Below are 23,270 nucleotides of genomic sequence, written 5' to 3'. Positions count from 1 at the left end.
ACATTAATATCTGTATTATTTATATGTGAGATCATTTTTAAAGAACGGAAGGAGAATATATGAATAGTTTTACATGAACATGAATTACGCACTTTTACACAAAAAAAAAATCATTGCAAAATAATTGAAAAATATGAAAAAGTAATTTGGCCTATAAATTTCGTAATTACTAGCGAGATTGCATAAAAAAGAATTTTAGGCCAATTCATTTGTAAGTTCGGCCCAAAGAAATAAGAAGCAAGCTGATAGCGTCAGCCCAAATCTGTGATTTCAAAAATCCCTAAATCTAAAACCCTAGCTGCTCACTGACATATAATCTCACTCCGCCAAATAACTTCGCAGATCGCAGCGGCGACAACACAGCCATGGGTGAGTGCCACACTATCCCCATCCCTCCGCCGTGTATTCCTTCGTCGTTCGGATTCTGACTGATTTTTCTTCGGATTTTCAGGCGCCTACACTTATTTATCGGAGCTATGGAAGAAGAAGCAGTCCGATGTGATGCGGTTTCTGCTTAGGGTTCGCTGCTGGGAGTACCGGCAGCTTCCTGCTGTTGTGCGCGTCACCCGCCCCACCCGCCCCGATAAGGCCCGACGCCTTGGATACAAGGCTAAGCAGGTAATTTAGTACCTTCTTATTAGACATAGTGGCATTTCTTCAATGTTAATTTTTTGATTTATGTGTTCTCTGTTATTCATTTGCTATATATCTAATTGAATTTATGTAGGTTTAAATAATGTAATTATTTTTAGGGTAATGGATTACTACATTTTCCCCCTTGTCCCTAGATTGTGTATCTAGCTTGAGAATTGCATTTGATATTAACTTAGCTTGAATAATCTAACTATGCCTCTATCATAATGTAGTACTGTGTTGCTAGATGCTTAAGAGTAAGAAATGGTGCTGCCAATAGGTGTTAGATTCGTGAATTAGAATCTTAGTGACACAATGTATATTCTCAAAATTTATATTTCAGGAGATGTTTCAGTGAGTTGCTGTTTTGTGTAAATGTCAGTTGGTGTTGTAAAGAATGTGAAGTGTGGTTATCAGTTTAGGTTTGAAATTTAGCTCAAGTTATATGAGATCATGCAATAGATTTTTGTTTTGTTTTTTCTATTTGAATTTGTAAAACCATTATCCTTTTTTCTCAATCATTTTTTGGTTACCTGTTGCAGGGGTATGTTATTTACCGAGTTCGTATTAGACGTGGTGGACGAAAGAGGCCTGTCTCCAAGGGTATTGTGTATGGTAAGCCCACAAACCAGGGAGTTACTCAGTTGAAATTCCAACGCAGCAAAAGGTCTGTTGCTGAGGAACGTGCTGGCCGTAAATTGGGCGGCCTAAGGGTTCTGAGTTCTTACTGGATAAATGAGGTTTGTATTTAGACTTGCTCATATATTTAATGAGTTCTTACTGGATAAATGAGGTTTGTATTTAGACTTGCTCATATATTTAATGAGTTCTTACTGGATAAATGAGGTTTGTATTTAGACTTGCTCATATATTTAACGACTGCATTATTTGTGTTCTCTTCCAATGATTATGTCAAAACACCAAAATATGATTTGATTGTCTTGTTGGCTTCAATAAACAATTACTGCTGTTCAGCATGCATGATCAAGTGCTTTTTTACAAATTGAATTGTTATACCTTTTGGTACTCTTATGTATTTGCAGTATTTTATGAACCTACATATTCTTATCTGGTTACATGGAACTTAATTTGATTATTGCAGGACTCTACTTACAAGTACTTTGAAGTAATATTGATTGATCCAGCGCATACTACTATCCGCAATGATCCACGGATCAACTGGATTTGCAACCCGGTCCACAAACACAGAGAGCTCCGAGGACTTACATCAGCTGGAAAGAAGTACAGGGGTCTCAGAGGCAGGGGCCACTTGCACCACAAAGCACGTCCTTCAAGAAGGGCCACATGGAAGAGAAACCAGACCCTTTCCCTTCGCCGTTACCGTTGATCTTGAACATTTTTCAGTTTTCGATATACAACTGCAACTATTGTTTCTGTGTTGAAGGCGTTTCGTGCACAATCTTTGGGGCAGATGTTTCGTTATTTTTGAACTATTCTATTGAATCTTGGTTTTCATTCGAAAAGTATACCTATTGACAGTGTGCTGCTGTTGATTTAATTAAGAGGCCTAACTGCAGTTCAGTGTTATAGTTATGTGTTCATGTGCATATCTGATTTATATACCGATAAAGCGTTTGATGGACAGTAAGTATATCCAACAACAATGTAGTAACAAGAATAAAACTATTATTATTCAGATATTTATCAAATAGTTACATTTTAATTTAATTGGCCACGCAATTTCTTATTGGTGAAGTGTGAGAGATGAGCAACAATGAATGAAATTATTATGCAGATATTCATCATTAGAAGGAGGTAGTGTTGCGAAGGAGGGCAGCAAGGATTCGGTTGCCAGCCTCAGTAGCATGAGCAGCATCCCAAAACAAGTACTCATTTCTATTCGGACATATTACTGTATCTTTGGAACACCTCGGCTTTGTTCCATTTGAGCCATCTCTCCCCCCACAACAAGCTGAGTCCTTCACCTTGAACCCTGCACCATCCATCATGAGTTAATTCATTTCCACAATAAAAAAAAGCTTCTATTTAAACCAAACCATTAATCTTCAATTACCGTAGGCCTCAGCATTGTCGAACAAGCTTGTAAAGATTTGAAACGATGGTGCATAACTGAATGTAGATCCAGGGTGGTTCGACTTGAGGTCGTGCACAACAGATTTCAGCCGTGTATTAAACATTGCCACTATGTGATTTAATGTGGCGTTACACTTCATGTTGTGAATTGTTATAGGGGCGCAACCTATAGGTGAGGCCTCTAATATCAAGAACTTCCTCAGCCCTAAACCTTGAATTTCCTGCGTCGACAAAAAACTTCCAATTGGTGTCTAGAAGTGACCAATAGGATAATATGTTAAACATAATCAACTAGTGTTACCAATATATGCTTTCTATACAGGGTTATAAGGAGATCAGCAAATTGCTCAAGATTGTAGATATGGCTGCTTGGGTAGTATTCAGCTTGCAAGTAGTTGTTGAAGTAGTCATTCGCTCCAATATCCACAAAAACCAATGCATTTGCCAAATACTTGCTCACTTCATTCTCATGCAGTTGCCCTCTCAGCTGACCCAGCGTTTTCCTCAGGTTGTTAATTTGTTCTTCGAAAGGGATGACGCGGCCCTGTTCGTCATGTTACTACTTTAGATGACTTATAGTACGATATTTCAAGAGCTTAAAAAATGCAACGCCTCAAAAGCTTTATTATAAGCATGTTGTGATGAAGAGAAAATACAAATTGATATCCTGTGTCGCGAAGAATTCCTGCAGCAGCTGAGGCATAATTTACTCCAAATAGAATGCTATCTCCTTTGGCAACAACATCTGCATATGATGGAAGAAGAGGAAGTCCCACCATCTCCGCTGCATGCATGCATATATACATACATAACATTACAATACAATACAACAATACAATAAATTGTGTTGTTCACTTATATATAGGTATATGAAAATGAGAAATAAATCATAGTACTAGATTGATGTGTCCATACCAATGAAGTCTACAAGGATTTTTCCATTGGAGAATCTTCCGGTAGGCCCTCCACTAAAATCTATACCATAAGGAAGGTGGTCGGCTTTTGCTATACTGTCAATGAAATACTTGTTGTTTCCAGCATCCGTTAGTGAATCTCCAAATACGTACATTGCTGTATATTTTGTAGCATCACCATTTGCTTCCAATGCCAAAGAAGCAGCAATGATCAAAATCCACAAAAATGCAACTTTCATCATCATTGTTGTGTGTGTTTCATCCATTCTTAGCAAGTGTCTTTATATATTGTTAAGTGTTAACAAACACTTTCCTCGACTTTTTAACCTAGAATAATATAGCAACTATAAAATGACAATATGCAACGTAAAGTTTGCATAAGTGTATTTGTATTCAATTATTTAAACTGTGTTTAATACATTGTAGTACGCCGCTTTGTAGTTATGAGTAGGGTCTGCTACTCTTATCTAATTCTACTTCTTTTTGTATAGAATAATAAGAACTCTCATTTTGTATATAAAAATAAGAGGAGGAGATAGATTCTAGGAATTTGATTATAAGTTAAATTAATTACGTTCAGTTACACAGTTTGAGTACACCAAGGGTTGATATAATTTCTACTATATTATTGATTTATTTCTTTATAGTCTACTCTTTCTCTATAATCAAGAGTTACTATTGAATTTGATACACGTTTTAATTACAAAAGAAAATTGGTGAAAAAAATAGTGGATATGGATGTCATTTTTATATATGTGAATATTTCCCAACAACTGGTTAAATAATTATTGTGTTCATCTCTTTTACACATGAATATTTTTCCAACAACTGGGTAAATAATTATTGTGTTCATCTCTTTTACACATATGAATATTTTCCCAATAACTGAATATCATGAGCTTAGAGTTTTGGAAGAGAAATTACGATAGTGTTCGACACCAAGATTGTTGTAAACGAATCTGATTTCGGGATTTGGAAAATGTAAATTGAGGATTACTTGAACCATAACGATCTTTATCAACCCCTAAATTTCAAATCTGAAAAGATAGAACAGAGAAGTGGCCGTTGTTGGACAAAAAACAATGATTAGCATAATTCGATTGTTGCTATCCAAGGATATATATATAGTGTATCACACGACTACAACAGCGTCAGCAAAGGAGATCATAAGTTATCCAAGAATATGGTGTATCACACGACTACAACAACATATCATGAAGACATTAGAAGAGATGTATAGAAATCATTCATGACAAACAAGTTACACTTAATAAGACGATCGCTTAGTTTTAGAATGTCGGAGGGAAAACTGGAGATGCAACATATGGAGAGTTAAACATGCATCACATGACTACAACAACATTGACGAAGGAGATGATGAAGACATCGCATAAGACGTACTCCATCCGTCCCATTGGAGATAACCCACTTTCATTTTTAGTTTGTCTTTATAAAGATGACCCATTACTAAAATGGAAACACCTTTTATCTATACTTTATTCTCTCTCTCTCTTACTTTACTCTCTCCACTTATCACAACAAATAAAGCTATATAAAATCTCGTGCCGGCCAAGGAAGGGTCATCTTACTTGGGATGGAAGGAGTATCAAAAACCATCCATGAAAACAAGGTACACCTAATAATATTGCAGCAAAAAAGACGATTTCGTCGCCTTGGCTGCCCCCACACTCCGGCCAGACATCATGTGAGGGGGTTAAATCAGGTACGCAGTAGCCCGTTAAGGTGGAGGCCTTATCCCACTGTCACAAGCCCATCTCCCCAGGCCTCACACTTGTGCCTGAGAGATGGAAGCAACTACACGACAACAGTGAGATTTGAACCCAGGCTCATTGCAGCAAGATCTGCCCCTCCGTTGCCAACTGCGCTATGCCCCTGCGGGCATTACAGTTTTACACCTAATAATATGATTACTCCTTTCGTCCACGAAAAATAGTCTCATACTTTTCTCATTTTTTTCACTCTCTCTCATACTTTACTTACTTTTTTCTCCCTATCTCTCTTGCTTTACCTACTTTATCTCATCTTCTCACCTACCAATTTCTCATTAAAACCCTCGCCGTCCACGAATGAGAATTTTTTTGTGCATGGGGGAGCATTTAATTATAGAATGTTAGAGACTTCTAATTGCAAATGAACCGAAATGGCTCATCGAGACTCTTAATTATGTACAGAGGGAAATTTTCTTTAGAAATGGACCGGAATTATGATTCTCTATATTGCCAATATATAGAGTTGTTCTCATTGTAAATTATACCCATAAATTATAATGAATAATCAAGACTTTGAACGAAATTGTTTAACTACAGTGAGACAATCCGTAATGGAATACGACCCAACTACAGAGGGATAGAGTGAATACATTAATATAATTTCTTTATTAAGAACAATTATCATCTTTGCAACTGCTAGGTTTGATCACAAAAAATGTTACTTCTCTCGTCCCTGCTGAAGTGATCAACTTCTGTTCGGCATGAGATTTTAGAAAATGATATTTATTGAGTTAAATGGTTTGAAATTAGAATATAGTATAAGAAAGAATAAAGCAAGAGAGAGTAAAATTTTATTTTTTGCTAAAAAAATTTAAATAAGTCAATCACTTAAGTGGAACAACTCAAAATAGAAAGTTGATCGCTTAATATAAGACGATTATTTTATTTATATTTTCATTTTTTTCGCTACCAGCTACTGAAACAAGTTTTGTGTTACTCTCTATGTCCCTGAAGTTTTGTCACATTTTTCCATTTCCGTCCGTTCCACAAGTTTTGTCACATTTCACCATTTTTGGTAGTGAACCACACATTACACTAACTTATACTCACTCACATTTTATAATAAAACTAATACTTTAAATGTAGGACCCATATCCTACCAACTTTTTCAACTCATTTTCCATTACATTTCTTAAAACCCGTATCCGGTCAAATTGTGTCAAAATTAGGGGAACGGAGAGAATATAAATTAGGAGTAGGAGTAGGAGTAGGAGTAGGAATAGTAGCAGTAGTATGAACTTTGACACATATGCAGACATAGTGACTTTTTTTTTTAACTTAAAAAAGTTGGTACAAATGCAAATTATATTCATATTCAATGACTCAATCAATAACGGGCATCAAATTTTCAGGCCACCTAAAGTTAACGTAAATTACAGTTTGTGTAAATTTCAAGCTAGAAAGTAGAAACCATTATTAAAAAAAAAAAACAGAAATTGGTATTGACAATCCAGCTTCTGGCCACGTTGGTTAAATAATCGATCAACATAAATAAGTACAACAGTTATTTATAACAACAAATTATCATTTAAATCACAATTTTGATTGAGATTTGGTCAATCCCGTAGCTTATAATAGCTAACTAAATCAAAACTTTTGCACATCTCTTAATTGTCTCGTACAATTGAAATTTTGAAGAAATTTGTTATTTAAATCATAATTTTTGTTTATTTTTTAGATAAATTTAGCATTGTTCTATATTATGATGGTCGGTTTTAGATGATATATTATTAATTAATTGATGAAGATATAATGATGAAAATTACAAAAGCTACAACAAATTTTGTCAAAAATTTAATTGCATGAGATAATTAAGAAATGTACCGAAGTTGTGATTTAATTAACTATTTTTATAAGTTATGGAATTGACTCGTAAGTTAGCCAAACATTGACAGTATCCAACACATTAGCTAGGAAAAGCTTATTCATTCGAACCCAAATTAAATTGTTACTACATTTTAATTCAATCGGCCACACAATTTCTTATTGGTGAAATGTGAGAGATGAGCAACAATGAATGTGATTATTATGCAGACATTTATAAATAGAAGGATGTAGTGTTGTTAATGAGGGCAGCAAGAATTCGGTTTCCAGCCTCAGTAGGATGAGCACCATCCCAGAACAAGTACTCGTTTCTATTCCGACATGGTACTGTATTTTTGAAACACCTCGGCTTTGTTCCATTTGAACCATCTCGCCCCCCGCAACAAGCTGAGTCCTTCACCTTGAACCCTGCATCATCCATCACGAGTTAATTCATTCCCACAATAAAAAAAAAGGTTTTTATATAAACCGAACCATTATTCTTCAATTACCGTAGGCCTCAGCATTGTCGAACAAGCTTATAAAGACTTGAAACAACGGTGCATAACTGAATGCAGATCCAGGGTAGTTCGACTTGAGGTCGTGCACAACAGATTTCAGCCGTGTGTTAAACATTGCTACCATGTGATTTAATGTGGTGTTACACTTCATGTTTTGACTTCTTATAGGGCCGCAACCAATAGGTGAAGCGTCTACTATCAAGAACTTCCTCAGCCCTAATCTTTGGATTTCCTGCATTTACCAAAAAGTTTCCAATTGGTAATTGGAACTAATTAGTAAGACTAACCATTCAACATATCAAATGCGGTTACCAATATGTGCTTTCTGTAGAGATTTGTAAGGAGATCAGCGAATTGCTCAAGATTGTAGATGTGGCTGCTTGGGTAATATTCAGCTTGGAAGTAGTTGTTGAGGTAGTCATTTGCTCCCATATCCACAAAAACCAATGCATTTGCCAAATACTCGCTCACGTCTTTCCCATGCAGTTGCCCTTTCAGCTGAGCCACCGTTTTCCTCAAATTGTTAATCTGTTCTTCGAAAGGGATGACGCGGCCCTGTTCATCATGTTACTACTTTAGATAACTATACCATATTTCAAGAGCTTAAAAAAATGCAATGCCGTTAAGAGCTTTTAAGCACATAGTGATGAAGAGAAAGTACAAATCGATATCCTGTTTCGCGAAGAATTCCTGCACCAGCCGATGCATAATTTACTCCAAATAGAATGCTCTCTCCTTTTGCTACAACATCTGCATATGATGGAAGAAGAGGAAGTCCCACCATCTCCGCTGCATGCATGCATACATACATTATAATACAATACAACAATACAGTAAAATGTGTTGTTCTCTTATATATAGGTATATGAAAATGAGAAATAAATCATAGTACTAGATTAATATGTCCGTACCAATGAAGTCTACGAGGATTTTGCCATTGCAGACTCTACCAGTGGGCCCTCCACTAAAATCCATACCATAAGGCAGGAAGTCGGCTTTCGCTGTACTGTCAATGAAATACTTGTTGTTTCCAGCATCCGTTAGTGAATCTCCAAATACGTACATTGCTGTATATTTTGTAGCAATATCACCATTTGCTTCCAATGCCAAAGAAGCAACAATGATCGAAATCCACAAATATGCAACTTTCATCATCATTTTTGTGTGTTACTTCATACATTATTCTTAGCTTTTGTGTCTTTATATAGTGTTAAGTGCTAACTAACTTTTTCCTCGACTTTTAAACCTAGAATAATATAGGAGTATAAAGTTTGCATAAGTGTATTTGTATTCAATTATTCAAACTGTGTTTAATGCATTGTAGTACGCCGCTTGGTAGTTATGAGTAGGGTCTGCTATAAAAATAATTAGAGGAGGAGATAGATTCTAGGAATTTGATTATAAGTTAAAATTAATTAAGTACACAGGAGTAAACAAGGGTTGATATAATTTCTATTATATTATTGGTTTATTTCATTCTAATATTTTCTTCCCGTCAGTAATTAAGATTTACGATTGAATTTGATACTAGTTTTAATTATAAAAGAAAATGGGTGAAAAAATAGTGGACGTGGATGTCAATTTTGTACATGTGAATCTTTCCCCAACAACTGATATCAAGACTCAAGAGCATAGAGTTTGGGAAGAGAAATTACGATAGGGTTCGGCACCACGATTATTGCAAGAAAAGTTCGACGAATCTGATTTTGGGATTTGGAAAATGTAAATCGAGGATTACTTGTACGATAAAGATCTTTATCATCCCCTAAATTTCAAATCTGAAAAGATAGAATAAGAGAAGTGACCGTTGTTGGACAGAAAACAATGATTAGCATAATTCGATTGTTGCTATCCAAGGATATATATAGTGTATCACACGACTACAACAACGTCAACAAAGGAGATCATGAGTTATCCAAGAATATGGTGTATCACACGACTACAACAACATCGACAAAGGAGATCATGAAGACATTAGAAGAGATGTATAGAAACCATTCATGACAAACAAGTTACACTTTATAAGACGATTGCTTAATTTTAGAATGTCAAAGGGAAAACTGGTGATGCAACATTTGGAGAGTTCAACATGCATCACAGGACTACAACAACATTGACGAAGGAGATGATGAAGACATCGTATAAGACGTACTCCCTCCGTCCCATTGAAGATGGCTCACATTCCTTTTAGTTTGTCCTAATCAAGATAAATTATTTCTAAATATGGAAACATCTTTTATCTATACTTTATTCTCTCTCTTACTTTACTTTCTCCACTTATTACAGCAAATAAAGTTGCATAAAATCCCCTGCCGTCCAAGGAAGGGTCATCTTCTCTGGGACAAAGGGAGTATCGAAAACCATCCATGAAAAACAAGGTACACCTAATAATATGATAACTTCCTCCGTCCATGAAAAATAGTCTCATTTTGCCATTTTGGGATGTCCACAAAAAATAGTCTCATTTCTTAAAATGAAAAGTTTTTCTTTCATAGTTTTCTCACTTTTTCTACTATCTCTCTTACTTTACCTACTTTATCTCATCTTCTCACTTTATTTACCAATTTCTCATTAAAACCTCTATAGTCCACAAATGTAATTTTTTTATAGACGGAGGGAGTACATTAATATAATTTCTTTTATTAAGAACAATTACCATCTTTGCAACTGCTAGGTTTGATCACAAAAAAATGTTACTTCTCTCGTTCCTGCTGAAGTGGTCAACTTCTTTTCGGCATGAGATTTTAGAAAATGATACTTATTGAGTTAAATGGTTAGAAATTAGAATAAAATACGAGAGAGAATAAAATAAGAGAGAGTAAAGTTTTATTTTTGCTAAAAAATTTAAATCAGTCAATCACTTAAGTGGAACAACTCAAAATAGAAAGTTGATCGCTTAATATAAGCCGATATATTTTATTTAAATATATTTTCATTTTTTCACTACCAGCTACTGACACAAGTTTTGTGTTATTAAATTAGTAGGAGTAGCAGTAGTAGCATGAACTTTGACACATATACAGAGAATTTTTTTTTTTAACTTAAAAAGTTAGTACAAATGTAAATTATATTCATGTTCAGAGAGATGATATGTCGCGGGACTTTATATGAGCGATTTGTGAGCGAATATGTTGATGTGGCAATCTTACAATTATTTTTTTTCTTTTTCCTTTTGTAATTTTTCTCTCTCCATTTTTAGTTTTTTCAACCTACATCTCAATCCACCCATATCATATTGTCGATTTTATTTTTATTTCTTTCATTATCAAATTCCCGCGGCTGGTTATTTGCACCAAACCTTTAATTTCTCTCACCTGTAAAATTTTTCCTCCTCAGTGAATATATTAACTAGGGGTGGGTCGATACGATATATCGTATCGAAAACGTTGTATCGTGTATCGTATCGAAAATACCGATATGAAAGAATTTCATATCGTTATCGTATCAAAAATTTTGATATATCGAACTTTCGATATGGATAATATCGATATCATTATCGTATCGATATTTCGATATATCGTTAACAACGGTATATCGAAATATCGTTACCGTATCGAATACCTGTATATCAAAAAATATAATTTCAAAATTGAAAAATAACACAAAAATTAAATGGATTTTTATATATTTTAATTTTAAACTTCAATATGTTTCGATATATACAATATATCGTGTATTTGATGTAAAACGATATATCGAAAATATCGATATATATATCGTATATTCGATATAAAACGATATATCACGATATAAGGAAATTCATATCGTTATCGTATCGAAAACTTACGATATGGTATCGTATCGTATCGAAAATTACGATATATTGAAAATTCGATAATTTTTTAATATTTTTCAATACGATGCGAGCGATATATCATTTTTTTAATATTTTTCCCCAGTCCTAATATTAACCTAATCAATGAATTTTACCACCATAAGATTACCACTTCCCACAATTTAATGAATGCCTAACTATTCTTACTATTCTTGCAGAATTAGTAATTTCGCTCATTATCAATGGGTTTTTGCAACTAATTTTTCTTACCAATTGAGTTTCTACACATGGTTTCTAAAATTTGTAAAATTCAAATAAAGACGGATTTCAATTTTTTTTTAAATGGATTTTTGCAGAGAAAATTTCATAGTGAACATAATCAGTTTTGAAACCATTTCTTTCTATTTAGTTTGCAATAATATCTAGGGATAGTGACTTCTAATATCATGAAATCTTCAAAAAGTTGGATTTTTCCAACGAACTTTGAAATTAACAAATAATATCAGAATTTTACCCTGAGTTTGTTATTTCCCACCAATGAAAAAATTTCGGAATATAATATCATGATACGAATTATTTTTCGTAATTTCTCGACAACAACTTCAAGAGCTTCAAGTTTTTCAATCATTAAGAATAGTTTTTCTTGATGTGAAATAACAAAGTCCGGTTAATGTTCGTGATATTATTTGTCAATTTCAAAGTTTATGGGCAAAATCCAACTTTTTGAAAGTTTCGTGATATTATGTGCCAATAACCCTAATATTTATGATAATAGCAAATTATATCTTCGAAAGTAATAGAGATTGTTAGAAAATAACAAACCCAATAAAACTACAATTTGCAATTAAAAGTTGTGATTTGATTAACTATTTTTATAAGTTATGGGATCGACTCGAAGTCAACCAAACAGTGACAGTATCCAACACATTAGGTAGGAAAAGCTTATTCATTTGAACCCAAATTAAATTGTTACATTTCATTCAATGGGCTACACAATTTCTTATTGTCGAAGTGTGAGAGATGAGCAACGATGAATGTAAATATTATGCAGACATTTATAAATAGAAGGAGGTAGTGTTGTGAATGAGGGCAGCAAGAATTCGGTTGCCAGCCTCAGTAGGATGAGCACCATCCCAGAACAAGTACTCATTTCTATTCCGACATGGTACTGTATTTTTAAAACACATAGGCTTTGTTCCATTTGAACCCTCTCGCCCCCCACAACAGGCTGAGTCCTTCACCTTGAACCCTGCACCATCCATCATGAGTTAATTAATTCCCACAATAAAAAAAAAATTTATTTAAACCAAACCATTAATCTTGAATTACCGTAGGCCTCAGCATTGTCAAACAAGCTTTGAAATAGTTGAGACGTTGGGACGTAAGTGAATGCAGATCCAGGGTGGTTTGACCTGAGGACATGCACAACAGATTTCAGCCGCGTATTGAACATTGCTATCGCGTGATTCAAGGTGGCGTTACACTTCATGTTGTGAACTCTTATAGGATTGCAACCAATAGGTGAAGCCTCTAATATCAAGAACTTCCTCAGCCCTAATCTTTGGATTTCCTGCATTTACCAAAAAGTTTGCAATTGGTAACTGGAACTAATTAGTAATATAAACCATTCAACATATCAAATGCGGTTACCAATATATGCTTTCTATAGAGATTTGCCAGGAGATCAGCGAATTGCTCAAGATTGTAGATGTGGCTGCTTAAGTAATATTTAGCTCGGAAGTAGTTGTTGAGGTAGTCATTCGCTCCCATATCCACAAAAACCAATGCATTTGCCAAATACCTGCTCACTTCATTTCCATGCAGTTGCACTCTCAGCTGACCCACCGTTTTCCTCAGATTGTTAATCTGTTCTTCGAAAGGGATGACGCGGACCTGTTCGTCATGTTACTACCTTAGATAACTTATTCGATATTTCAAGAGCTTAAAAAATGCAACGCCTCAAGAGCGCAATTATAAGCACATAGTGATGAAAAGAAAGTACAAATAGATATCCTGTGTCGCGAAGAATTCCTGAACCAGCTGAGGCATAATTTACTCCAAATAGAATGCTGTCTCCTTTTGCAACAACATCTGCATATGATGGAAGAAGAGGAAGTCCCACCATCTCCGCTGCATGCATGCATACTTGCATTACAATACCATACAATTATGTATATATGAAAATGAGAAATAAATCATAGTACTAGATTGATGTGTCCATACCAATGAAGTCTACAAGGATTTTGCCATTGGAGAATCTTCCAGTAGGCCCTCCACTAAAATCTATACCATAAGGAAGGTAGTCGGCTTTTGCTTTACTGTCGATGAAATACTTGTTGTTTCCTGCGTCCGTTAGTGAATCTCCAAATACGTACATTGCCGTATACTTTTTTGTAGCATCACCATTTGCTTCCAATGCCAAAGAAGCAGTAATGATCAAAATCCACAAAAATGCAATTCTCATCATCATTGTTGTGTGTGTTTCATCCATTCCTAGCAAGTGTGTCTTTATATAGTGTTAAGTGTTAACTAACTTTTCCTCGACTTTTTAACCTAGAATAATATAGCTACTATAAAATGAGAATATACAGCGTAAAGTTTGCATAATTGTAGTTGTATTCAATTATTCAAACTGTGTTAAATGCATTGTAGTTCGCTGCCTCGTACGCCGCTTGGTAGTTATGAGTAGGGTCTGCTACTCTTATCTAATTCTACTCTTTTTGTATATTATAATAAGAATTTTATCTAATTCTTTATGATACTAAAATAAGTCAAGTTTAAAAAACTAAACCCCACATGCCAGGCAACCGATGTGAAATTCTTTTTCATCAATTTTGCATTCTTCTTTTAATTTACCTTTTTTGCTTTCCATTTTTCAATCAATGGCGGAACGCTTAATTGTCACCAAATTGTCCAAATTTTAATTTTTGTAAGAGTATAAAGTTTGCACCCACTATAATTTCAATCTCCTCACCTTTAGGATAAAATTTCTAAGTACAACATTGTAATTAGTTTGCACATAATCTCCATCGATCTAATCCTCAATTAGTTTTTTATTCTAATACATCATTTAACTTAATATTTTACTCTCTTCGTCTCTTAAACATAATTTTTTTAAATGGGTACGAGTTTTGATGCACAATTAATAAAAGAAGAGAGAAAGAAAAAATGATTGAAGCTTTGTTTAGTGGAGAATATGTCACACTACGACATCATTAGATATTAAAAAAAGTTTTTAAAAACAGAAATTTCATAATTTTAAGGGACATAATAAAATAGAAATAGTTTTTAATTTTAAAGGAGTGTTTCTCCATATCCGTGATCACTTATTTATGAATTTCTAATAAAATATTAATTCTTCTAAATTTGAATGCATATTTTTAATTTAAAATTACTTCTATCCAATAAAACTACTTATCTCTCGATTATTGTATTAAAATCTATATGCATTGTTCTTTATCATTCAATCATTTATGTGTCACGTTTGTATTAATTACAGTGGTTGCTTCAAGCCAAGATATAGTAGAAAGATCGGGATATTTGAGATCAGGTTGTGGTCTGATTTTGGCTGAGGTTGAATCATCCATGGCTGACAATGATTCTCCTATTTCATATGAGCAGAGAGAGTCTAGCAACTAAAAGTAAATAGTAGTACTCGTAAAACTTTAGAAGTATGCTTAGCCTTGTTGAAAAAATACCATGTTACGTAGTAATTTGGTTTATTTATTCTGGTTTCTTGGTTAGCCCCAATGAATATCATAGCTACATTTTTTGTGTGAGAGATAAAAAAAACTTGTTAAGTTAGTATTTGTTTGATAAAATAGTTTGTAATTAAGATTAACTGATAGTTTGACAAAATTGACCACAATAAACCGAATAAATTACCATGTTATATTGTGTAAATACCAATAACAAATTTTAATTACTAACAAGTTATAATGTATAAAAGTCCCTAGTTCTTATATAGGATATGATCTAATTAATATAAATAATGTCATGACAATCATATTCAAATAAGTTACAGAAATATATTAATCAAAGTAAAACAACATCAGAGTTGATAATTCACATTTTTCATCTTATGGAATACTCACTTAATTATTATGCACTACGTCAACATAGACACGTGCGATGGACCCAACGCATTCACTCCCAATAACACTCCAACTTGGTAACAAAAACATAACTAAACCAATTAACCAACTTGGTAACATTTTATTTCGATCGACCACTCTATTATTAGAAGTAGGTAGCGTTGTGAATGTAGGCAGCAAGAATTCGAGTGGCAGCCTCAGTAGGATAAGCACCATCCCAGTACAAATACTCATTTCTATACGGACATGGTATTGTATTTCTAAAACACATAAGACTTTGTTCTTTTCAACCATCACCGACCCCACAACAAGCTTTGTCCTTCACCTTGAATCCTGCATCATATGTTAATTAATGCCACAATAAAAAAAAAATTAAACCAAGCCATCAATCTAGAATTACCGTAGGCCTCAGCAGTGTCGAACAAGCTTTGAAACAGTTGAGACGATGGGGCATAAGTGAATGCAGATCCAGGGTAGTTCGACCCGAGGTCATGCACAACAGATTTTAACCGCGTATTGAACATTACTACCGCGTGATTTAATGTGGCGTTACACTTCATGTTGCGAACTCTTATAGGGCCACAACCTATAGGTGGTGCCTCTAATATCAAGAACTTCTTTAGCCCTAATCCGTGGATTTCCTGCATTCACTAACAATTTCCAATTGGTATCCATAACTAATTAGTAAGACAAATCGTTAAACATATTCAAATCTGGTTACCAATATATGCTTTCTATAGAGGTTTATAAGGAGATCATTGAATTGCTCAAGATTGTAGATGTGGCTACTTGGGTAATATTTACGTCGGAAGTAGTTGTTGAGGTAGTCATTTGCTCAATATCCACAAACACCAATGCATTTTCCAAATACTCGCTAACTTCATTCCCATGCAGTTGCCCTCTCAGCTGACCCACCGTTTTCCTCAGGTTGTTAATCTGTTCTTAAAGGGATGACGTTCCCTGTTCGTCATGTTACTACTTCAGATAACTTATACTACGATATTTCAAGAACTTACAAAATGCAATTGTAATAGTATGGCCCTTATAGGCCCAATCTTCTCCACCAGTAACCGGCCCATACTTTGTTGGGTTTGAGCCCAATCTCCAGTGATGCCCTACATGTGGCAGAATGTGGTGGTGAGTTGGGGCTGTGTCTTTTATACACTAGAACCTTCTCTCTTCCGCCTCACTTTTGACTCTGCCTCTCTCTTTTCTCTCTCGGTTGTGAGTGTGGAAAAACTAGGGTTTTCTGTTCCCTTCTCCTCCGGTGTTCTCTCTATGCTGTAGGCTTGAGAGTGTGATCTCTCTTCTTCCTCCTCTGTGTGTGTATACACTGGTGAGTGAGTAAGTTGAGTGTTGGGGAAACCTCTGGTTTCTCTGGTCAGACAAATCTGTCTGTGTGTGAAGCGGTTTCTTATGGTTCCAGAGGATTGGGTGACTGGTGTTTGGCTGTGGCTTTACCTTCGATTGTCTCTGCAACGAGGTGATTGCTGGATCTAGGGTTTCAGTGGATACGGTGGAGTAGATTGGTTATCTGCTAGGGTTTCTCCATTGAGGGGCAAATCAATTCGTGACTAAGGAATTGAGGGTCGGATTTATAGACCTGTGCAGTTGTACCTGGTGCAACTTGAGCCTATAAATTGTTCTTGATCTAGTTTATCTTCTTTGGTTGTTTCTTAGTTCTTCTATTGTCTATTGTTGAGGTGAACGTTTTTGATCCATGTGTTAAGTGTTTCAGGTACAATAGAAGGAGTTGAAGACTATAGATCTAGTAGTTTAACAGCTAGATCAGTTTCTTGGTTGTATTACTTGTAATCTTGGCTGAAGTATAGACCTTACAGCAATGCCTCAAGACCTTATACGTTATCCAAGTGTTTAGGCAATAAAAATATAAGCATGTAGTGATGAAGGTAAAGTACTAATAGATATCCCGTGTCGCGAAGAATTCCTGCACCTGCTGAGGCATAATTTACTCCAAATAGAGTGTTGTCTCCTTTGACAATAACATCAGCATATGATGGAAGAAGAGGAAGTCCCACCATCTCCGCTGCATGTATACATGCGATGTTTGTTAGTTATTGACTTATTTATATATCTGAATCAGACATCGTTGTAAAGAAAGAATTGGACTGATATTTCTTTACCAATGATGTCAACGAGGATTTTGCCATTGCAGAGTCTACCAGTGGGCCCTCCACTAAAATCTATACCAAAAGGAAGGTAATCGGCTTTTGCTAAAGTGTCGATGAAATACTTGTTGTTTCCTACATCCGACATTGACTCTCCAAATACGTACATTGCTGTGTATTTTGTAGCACCACCATTTGCTTCCAATGCCAACGAAGCAACCGTCATCAGAATCCACAAATATGCAACTTTCAAACTCATTGTTGTGTTGTGTTTCATACATTCTTCGCTACTCTATCTTCATATAGAGAAATAACTGAGTTTATCCCTACATTCTAACCTAGCTATCTATTTTAGCTTGCATATTTATATTTGTATTCAATTATGCAAACTATATTTAATGAGTTATGTAGTTCTTGTATGAGTAGGGACTGCTAATCAAGTTAACTAATTTGAATTTTTTATACATTAAAATAAGGGGGGATTTGTTCAATTTAATTAAGTGTACTTAATTCAATTGGTCATGACATATCATTTTAATAGAACTACTTCCTCCGTCCCGGCTAAGATGACACATTCCTTAGCCGGCACGGGATTTTAGGAGTAATTGGTTAATGTGTTTAATTGGAGAGAGAAAAAGTGGGTGGAAGTATTAAAATAGAGAAAGAAAGAAAGATGAATATTTTAATAGGGGTGGAAAAAAGTGGTTGGGTGTATTAATTGGAGAGAGAAAGTTTCCAAAAAAGGAAATGTGTCATCTTAGTTGGAACAAACTAAAAAGGAAAACGTGTCATCTTAAGCGGGACGGAGGGAGTATGATCTAATCAAGAAATGTAGGATCAATGATATATACATGCAAGAATATGAAACATTATAATGGTGCATAAAATGAACTGTGCTTTTATCTATGGTGATTTTGCCTCACGCTCCTCAAAATCAAATAGTGCATAAACATGGCATTATGATTGCACTTGTGAGATACTAGAATTTTGTTGCTATTTTGTAGTACTATATAGTAACCTTTTGTTGGAACACATGTGGATTTGAAAAGGCTAGGCCTTTGGTCTTTCATCTTGTGTAACCTCCAAATGCATTATGAGTTGTCTTAATGCTTAGACCTTTGAGGTGTCTTCCCATATCCTATAAATAGATGGAGTTTTGGGAGATGAGAACACACCAACAATCTTTCTCTTTTCTCTAAGCTCTCAAGCATTCTAGTTCGCATCTTAGGAGCATTGCATAGCTCGGTTCTCGCCTCCAATTCAAGTTTGCCGGAGCCTACGAGTTTGAGGTGCTTCAACTCGATAGGAGGAAAGTCGTTTCATCTTTGGGGGCGTTGCGCCAATTCGTGAGCACTAGCCGGGGCGTATCTCGTCTTGCAAAGAGAGGGATACCTCAACTCGACTTGAAGAAGACAATAGTTTGCATCTTGTTCCTTTTATTGTATATACTTTGTTTTATTTACCTTCTAGTTTTGGTTCTTTTGTAATAGCAAGAGTTTGCCCGTGTAAAGGTTACACTATTTCCAACAATCGCAAGACGAGATACTGTACTCTTACCATCATCATGTCAACCGAAGCTGGAATGAAGAAACGAACAGTTGCAATGTTCATGGGCTACGGAATGATTAATTCCTTGAGATCTATTCTCTTAAGAATAGTGTTTATCGTTTTTTATTTGACAAACAAGACCAATTTAGACTTGGTAGTAGTAATTGGGATGCATAGGTTGTTGATACAAATGCACATATGGTTCAATATAATTGTGTACTTATTGTTGGAGCCAATATTGTGCAAATTATTTGAACATGTTGTTATAAACAACAAAGATCACACAGTGGTCGCAATGGTCTCCGACGTGAACCATGGTAATAATCTAAATGAATGGTTTGTTGATACGGGTGCCACATGTCATGTGTGCTCCGAGAGAAGCGGTTTTTTACTTACAAATCTGTTGGAGGTAGAAAAGTACGCATGGGAAACCAAGCCTCTTTTGAGATGGTTGGTGTGGGTAACGTGTTCCTAAAATTAGGATTTGGAAAGATTCTTACCCTTAAGGATGTGCTGCATGTCCCAGACATCCGAAATAATTTGGTGTCAGGCTCACTTCTAGTAAATCATGGATTTTCACTAGAATTTGAGTGTGAAAAGGTTATATTGACCAAGTATTGAAAGTTCATAGGTGAAGGTCACCTAGTGAATGGCCTTTATGAGCTGAATGTTACGGTTTTTCACCGTGGAAAAGGAATAAGCAATAAGGAAGATGACACATCCACTTATTTGCTTGAGAGCTCTGATTTATGGCATAATAGATTGGGACATGTAAATCTAAATGCTATGTTGATGCGTTTAATTCACAAAAGAAATGTGAAGTATGTGTTGAAGCAAAAATGACCAAGCTGTCGTTCCGCTTGGTAGAACGGAGCACCAAACCTCTAGAGTTGATCCATACAGATATATGTGATTTAAAATTTGTGCAAACTAGAGGTGGTAAAACGTATTTCATCAATTCATTGATGATTGCATAAGGTATTGTTACACTAACTTAATTAAGAAGTAAAGAAGAGACAATTGAAGCGTTTAAAGACTTTAAAAATGAAGCCGAAAATCAACTTAATTTTCGAATTAAGAGTGTTCAAAGTGATAGAGGTGGTGAATATGTGGCGCCGTTTGCAGAAATTATGTCATGCAAGTGGTATAATTCACCAAACCATGGCTCCATATTCTCCTCAGTAGAATGGTGTTGTTGAACGCAAAAAGCGAACACTGAAAGAGATGATGAATGCTCTGTTGATTAATTCAAGATTACCCAAGAACATGTGGGGGGAAGCTTTGGTAACAGCAAATTACATCTTGAACAAGATTCCACTAAAAAATATGGATGTGACTCCTTATGCATTGTGGAAGGGAAAGAAACAATCATATACATACCTCAAAGTGTGGGGGTGTTTAGCAAAGGTACAAGTGCCGCCTCCAAAACAAGTTGCAATTGACCCTAAAACAGTCGATTGTATCTTTATTGGATATGCATTGAACAGCAGCGCATGTCGCTTCTTAGTTCATAAGTCAGCTATTCCCAATGTAGTTGAAGGAACAATAATTGAGTCAAGGAATGTTGATTCTTTGATAATGTATTTCCTTGCAAGAAGCAAGATGATCGTTCTAGTGAAAGAATGGTGGATGAAACCACTAGTTCTAATTATCCAAAAGTGACGAGGCCAAGTCCTGAGGATGTAGAACCAAGACGTGGTAAAAGAGTTAGATTTGCTAAGATTTTTGGTCCAGACTTCATAACTTTTATGTTGGATGGTGAACCAAAGTAACTATCAGAAGCACTGTCTGGCCCAGACGCGGTATGGTGGCTAGAAGCTATCAACAGTGAAATGGAATCCATCATGCTAAATAACACATGGGTGTTAGTAGACTTGCCGGAAGGCTGTAAGGCCTTAGGATGCAAGTGGATTCTGAAAAAGAAATATAAACCCGATGGTACTGTAGATAAGTACAAAGCCCGCCTAGTAGTCCAAGGCTTTAAACAGAAAAAAAAGGGCATGACTTCTTTGATACTAACTTACCTGTTACGAGAATAGCTTCCATCTGGGTGCTTCTTGCGATTGTTACGTTGCAAAATCTTGAGATTCACCGAATGGATGTGAAAACTGTGTTTCTAAATGGTGATTTGGAAGAAGAGATATACATGGAGCAGCCTGAAGGTTCGTTGTGCCCGGGAAAGAGCGCAAGGTATGCAAATTGGTAAAGTCTCTTTATGGATTAAAGCAAGTGTCATTGCAATGGCACTTGAAGTTTGACAATGTGATGTTGACAAATAGATTCACTATCAACGGGTGTGATAAGTGTGTTTACATTAAGAACATAGATAACGAGTTTGTTATTGTGTGTCTTTATGTTGATGATATGTTGATAATGGGAAACAATAATGCCATTATTAACGAGACAAAAAACATGTTGAAAAGAAATTTCGATATGAAAGATATGGGTCTAGCTAATGTGATTCTCGGAATCAAAATTTTGAGGACTAATGAAGGAATTATCTTAACACAATCTCATTATGTTGAGAAAATGCTTAAGAAATTCAATTCGTTTGATTGTAAGACAGCAAAGACTCCTTTGGAGCTCAATGATCATCTAAGCAAGAATATAGGTGAGCCTGTTGCTCAAGAAGAGTATGCAAAGGTTATAGGAAGTTTGATGTTTATCACGAACTTTACTCGACCAAATCTTGCTTGTACAGTGAACAAGTTGAGCCGATTCACGAGCAATCCAAGCAAGGAACATTGGAGAGCTCTGTGCAGAGTTTTGAGATACTTGAAGTATACTATTGACTTTGGACTACACTACATAAGATATCTCCAAGTACTTGAAGGGTACTGTGACGCAAATTGGATATCTGATTCAAGAGACTCATTTCGACGAGTGGGTATGTGTTCATTGGGGGGGGGGGTGGTGTTGTTTCGTGGAAATCAATGAAACAGACGTGTATTGCTCGCTCCACCATGTAATCTAAGTTTATCGCTTTAGATAAAGCAGGGGAAGAAGCCGAGTGGCTCAGAAATTTCCTAGAATGTATTCCATGTTGGAAGAAGCCAATGCCCATAGTAGTGATACACTGTGATAGCAAAGCAGCTATAGGTAGAGCACACAGTGTCTTCTATAATGGTAAGTCTCGACACATTCGTCGACGACATAATGTCGTAAGGCAGTTGATCACAAGTGGTGTTATCGCAGTTGACTATGTTAAATCAATGAATAACATAGCGGATCCATTAACAAAAGGTTTAAATCGTGATCAAATGCATAAATTGCTGAAAGGAATGAGGCTGAAAAACACATCTTAAAACATGAGTATAGTGGTAACCCAACCATACGATTGGAGATCCCATGGGAATGGTTCAATGGGAAACAAAGCTATACAAATCTAGTTGTAACACTCAGAAGATTTTAATCTTCACCCATTCTTTAGAAAACATTGAGTGTTGTAACCTGCACGTGGTAAGAGGTTAAGTCTTTTGACTTTTAATGATTCTTGAAATCTCAACGAGATGCAGTATGGCAGGATACTCATGAAAGAATCACCTATGTAAGTGAGAAGTGGGGCCGCTTTGTGGGTGTGAGTCACTTGTGAATTCCAAAGAGGTGTTCCACGCCGAAACGGACACAAACGTGAGAACTGATGGAGTTGAGACAATATTGTGTTGATGCTATTGACTAGGCATACACCAGGGAGGAATAGTTCAAGGCATCGCGTCCACTAGCCCGCCGGTATGTCCGATAGTGTTGACTATGGAAGGTTCAAAACCACAAGTTACCTCTCCAAAGACAATATCGTTTCTCGATAACTGAGCTAAGAGTCTGCATACATGCATTTGTTTCTGGTGTTGATTTGAGCTTGCAGCGCTCTAACCAATGTGGGGGATTGTTAGAACACGTGTGGATTTGAAAAGTCTAGCCTTTGGCCTTTCATCTTGTGTAACCTCCAAATGCATTATGGGTTGTCTTAATACTTAGACCTTTGAGGTGGCCTCCCCTATCCTATAAATA

General features: G+C 35.7%; 4 protein-coding genes and 1 pseudogene across 5 annotated transcripts; 1 reads left to right on the top strand and 4 right to left on the bottom strand.

Moving 5' to 3' along the window:
• Window positions 1-216: 216 nt before the first annotated feature.
• Window positions 217-2,181, top strand: LOC125210868 (large ribosomal subunit protein eL15-like). The gene is made up of 4 exons (XM_048110479.2): window positions 217-369; window positions 452-618; window positions 1,176-1,373; window positions 1,736-2,181. Exons 1-4 carry the CDS (start codon window positions 366-368, stop codon window positions 1,979-1,981), a joined length of 615 nt encoding a protein of 204 aa, XP_047966436.1. The 5' UTR covers window positions 217-365; the 3' UTR covers window positions 1,982-2,181.
• Window positions 2,182-2,399: 218 nt separating this feature from the next.
• On the bottom strand, window positions 2,400-3,844 carry LOC125209394 (GDSL esterase/lipase At5g08460-like). The gene is made up of 5 exons (XM_048108998.2): window positions 3,604-3,844; window positions 3,345-3,472; window positions 2,990-3,232; window positions 2,669-2,909; window positions 2,400-2,587 (listed from the first exon to the last, which is right to left on the bottom strand). Exons 1-5 carry the CDS (start codon window positions 3,842-3,844, stop codon window positions 2,400-2,402), a joined length of 1,041 nt encoding a protein of 346 aa, XP_047964955.2.
• Window positions 3,845-7,284: 3,440 nt separating this feature from the next.
• Window positions 7,285-8,871, bottom strand: LOC125209392 (GDSL esterase/lipase At1g71691-like). The gene is made up of 5 exons (XM_048108987.2): window positions 8,628-8,871; window positions 8,378-8,505; window positions 8,029-8,271; window positions 7,708-7,948; window positions 7,285-7,624 (listed from the first exon to the last, which is right to left on the bottom strand). The coding sequence occupies exons 1-5, from the start codon at window positions 8,869-8,871 to the stop codon at window positions 7,431-7,433; spliced, it is 1,050 nt and encodes a 349-aa protein (XP_047964944.2). The 3' UTR covers window positions 7,285-7,430.
• A 3,547-nt stretch (window positions 8,872-12,418) lies between these two features.
• Window positions 12,419-13,958, bottom strand: LOC125209391 (GDSL esterase/lipase At5g08460-like). The gene is made up of 5 exons (XM_048108986.2): window positions 13,715-13,958; window positions 13,494-13,621; window positions 13,142-13,384; window positions 12,821-13,061; window positions 12,419-12,740 (listed from the first exon to the last, which is right to left on the bottom strand). The coding sequence occupies exons 1-5, from the start codon at window positions 13,956-13,958 to the stop codon at window positions 12,547-12,549; spliced, it is 1,050 nt and encodes a 349-aa protein (XP_047964943.2). The 3' UTR covers window positions 12,419-12,546.
• Window positions 13,959-15,648: 1,690 nt separating this feature from the next.
• LOC125209390 (GDSL esterase/lipase At1g71691-like) lies at window positions 15,649-17,943 on the bottom strand (annotated as a pseudogene). The gene is made up of 5 exons (XR_016136328.1): window positions 17,730-17,943; window positions 17,505-17,632; window positions 16,307-16,545; window positions 15,986-16,226; window positions 15,649-15,918 (listed from the first exon to the last, which is right to left on the bottom strand). The product of XR_016136328.1 is annotated as a GDSL esterase/lipase At1g71691-like (transcript).
• Between the last annotated feature and the right edge of the window lie 5,327 nt (window positions 17,944-23,270).

This window comes from Salvia hispanica, chromosome 3 (assembly GCF_029641045.1).
Source record: "Salvia hispanica isolate PSC_SH4W2 chromosome 3, Shi_PSC_v1, whole genome shotgun sequence".
Taxonomy (NCBI): domain Eukaryota; kingdom Viridiplantae; phylum Streptophyta; class Magnoliopsida; order Lamiales; family Lamiaceae; genus Salvia; species Salvia hispanica.
Note: the sequence above shows the minus strand (reverse complement) of the source record. Positions and strands in the feature narration are given on the sequence as shown.

Excerpts from the sequence above, each read along its gene's own strand:
- LOC125210868 (XM_048110479.2), top strand. Across the intron at positions 619-1,175 it reads TTGGATACAAGGCTAAGCAG|GGGTATGTTATTTACCGAGT; the intron begins GTAATTTAGTAC and ends TACCTGTTGCAG. Across the intron at positions 1,374-1,735 it reads GTTCTTACTGGATAAATGAG|GACTCTACTTACAAGTACTT; the intron begins GTTTGTATTTAG and ends TGATTATTGCAG.
- LOC125209394 (XM_048108998.2), bottom strand. The coding sequence starts at position 3,844 with ATGATGAAAGTTGCATTTTTGTGGATTTTGATCATTGCTGCTTCTTTG. Across the intron at positions 3,473-3,603 it reads AATCCTTGTAGACTTCATTG|CGGAGATGGTGGGACTTCCT; the intron begins GTATGGACACAT and ends GCATGCATGCAG. Across the intron at positions 3,233-3,344 it reads GCGACACAGGATATCAATTT|GGCCGCGTCATCCCTTTCGA; the intron begins GTATTTTCTCTT and ends CATGACGAACAG.
- LOC125209392 (XM_048108987.2), bottom strand. The coding sequence starts at position 8,871 with ATGATGAAAGTTGCATATTTGTGGATTTCGATCATTGTTGCTTCTTTG. Across the intron at positions 8,506-8,627 it reads AATCCTCGTAGACTTCATTG|CGGAGATGGTGGGACTTCCT; the intron begins GTACGGACATAT and ends GCATGCATGCAG. Across the intron at positions 7,625-7,707 it reads CGACAATGCTGAGGCCTACG|GGTTCAAGGTGAAGGACTCA; the intron begins GTAATTGAAGAA and ends TGGATGATGCAG.
- LOC125209391 (XM_048108986.2), bottom strand. The coding sequence starts at position 13,958 with ATGATGAGAATTGCATTTTTGTGGATTTTGATCATTACTGCTTCTTTG. Across the intron at positions 13,622-13,714 it reads AATCCTTGTAGACTTCATTG|CGGAGATGGTGGGACTTCCT; the intron begins GTATGGACACAT and ends GCATGCATGCAG. Across the intron at positions 13,385-13,493 it reads GCGACACAGGATATCTATTT|GTCCGCGTCATCCCTTTCGA; the intron begins GTACTTTCTTTT and ends CATGACGAACAG.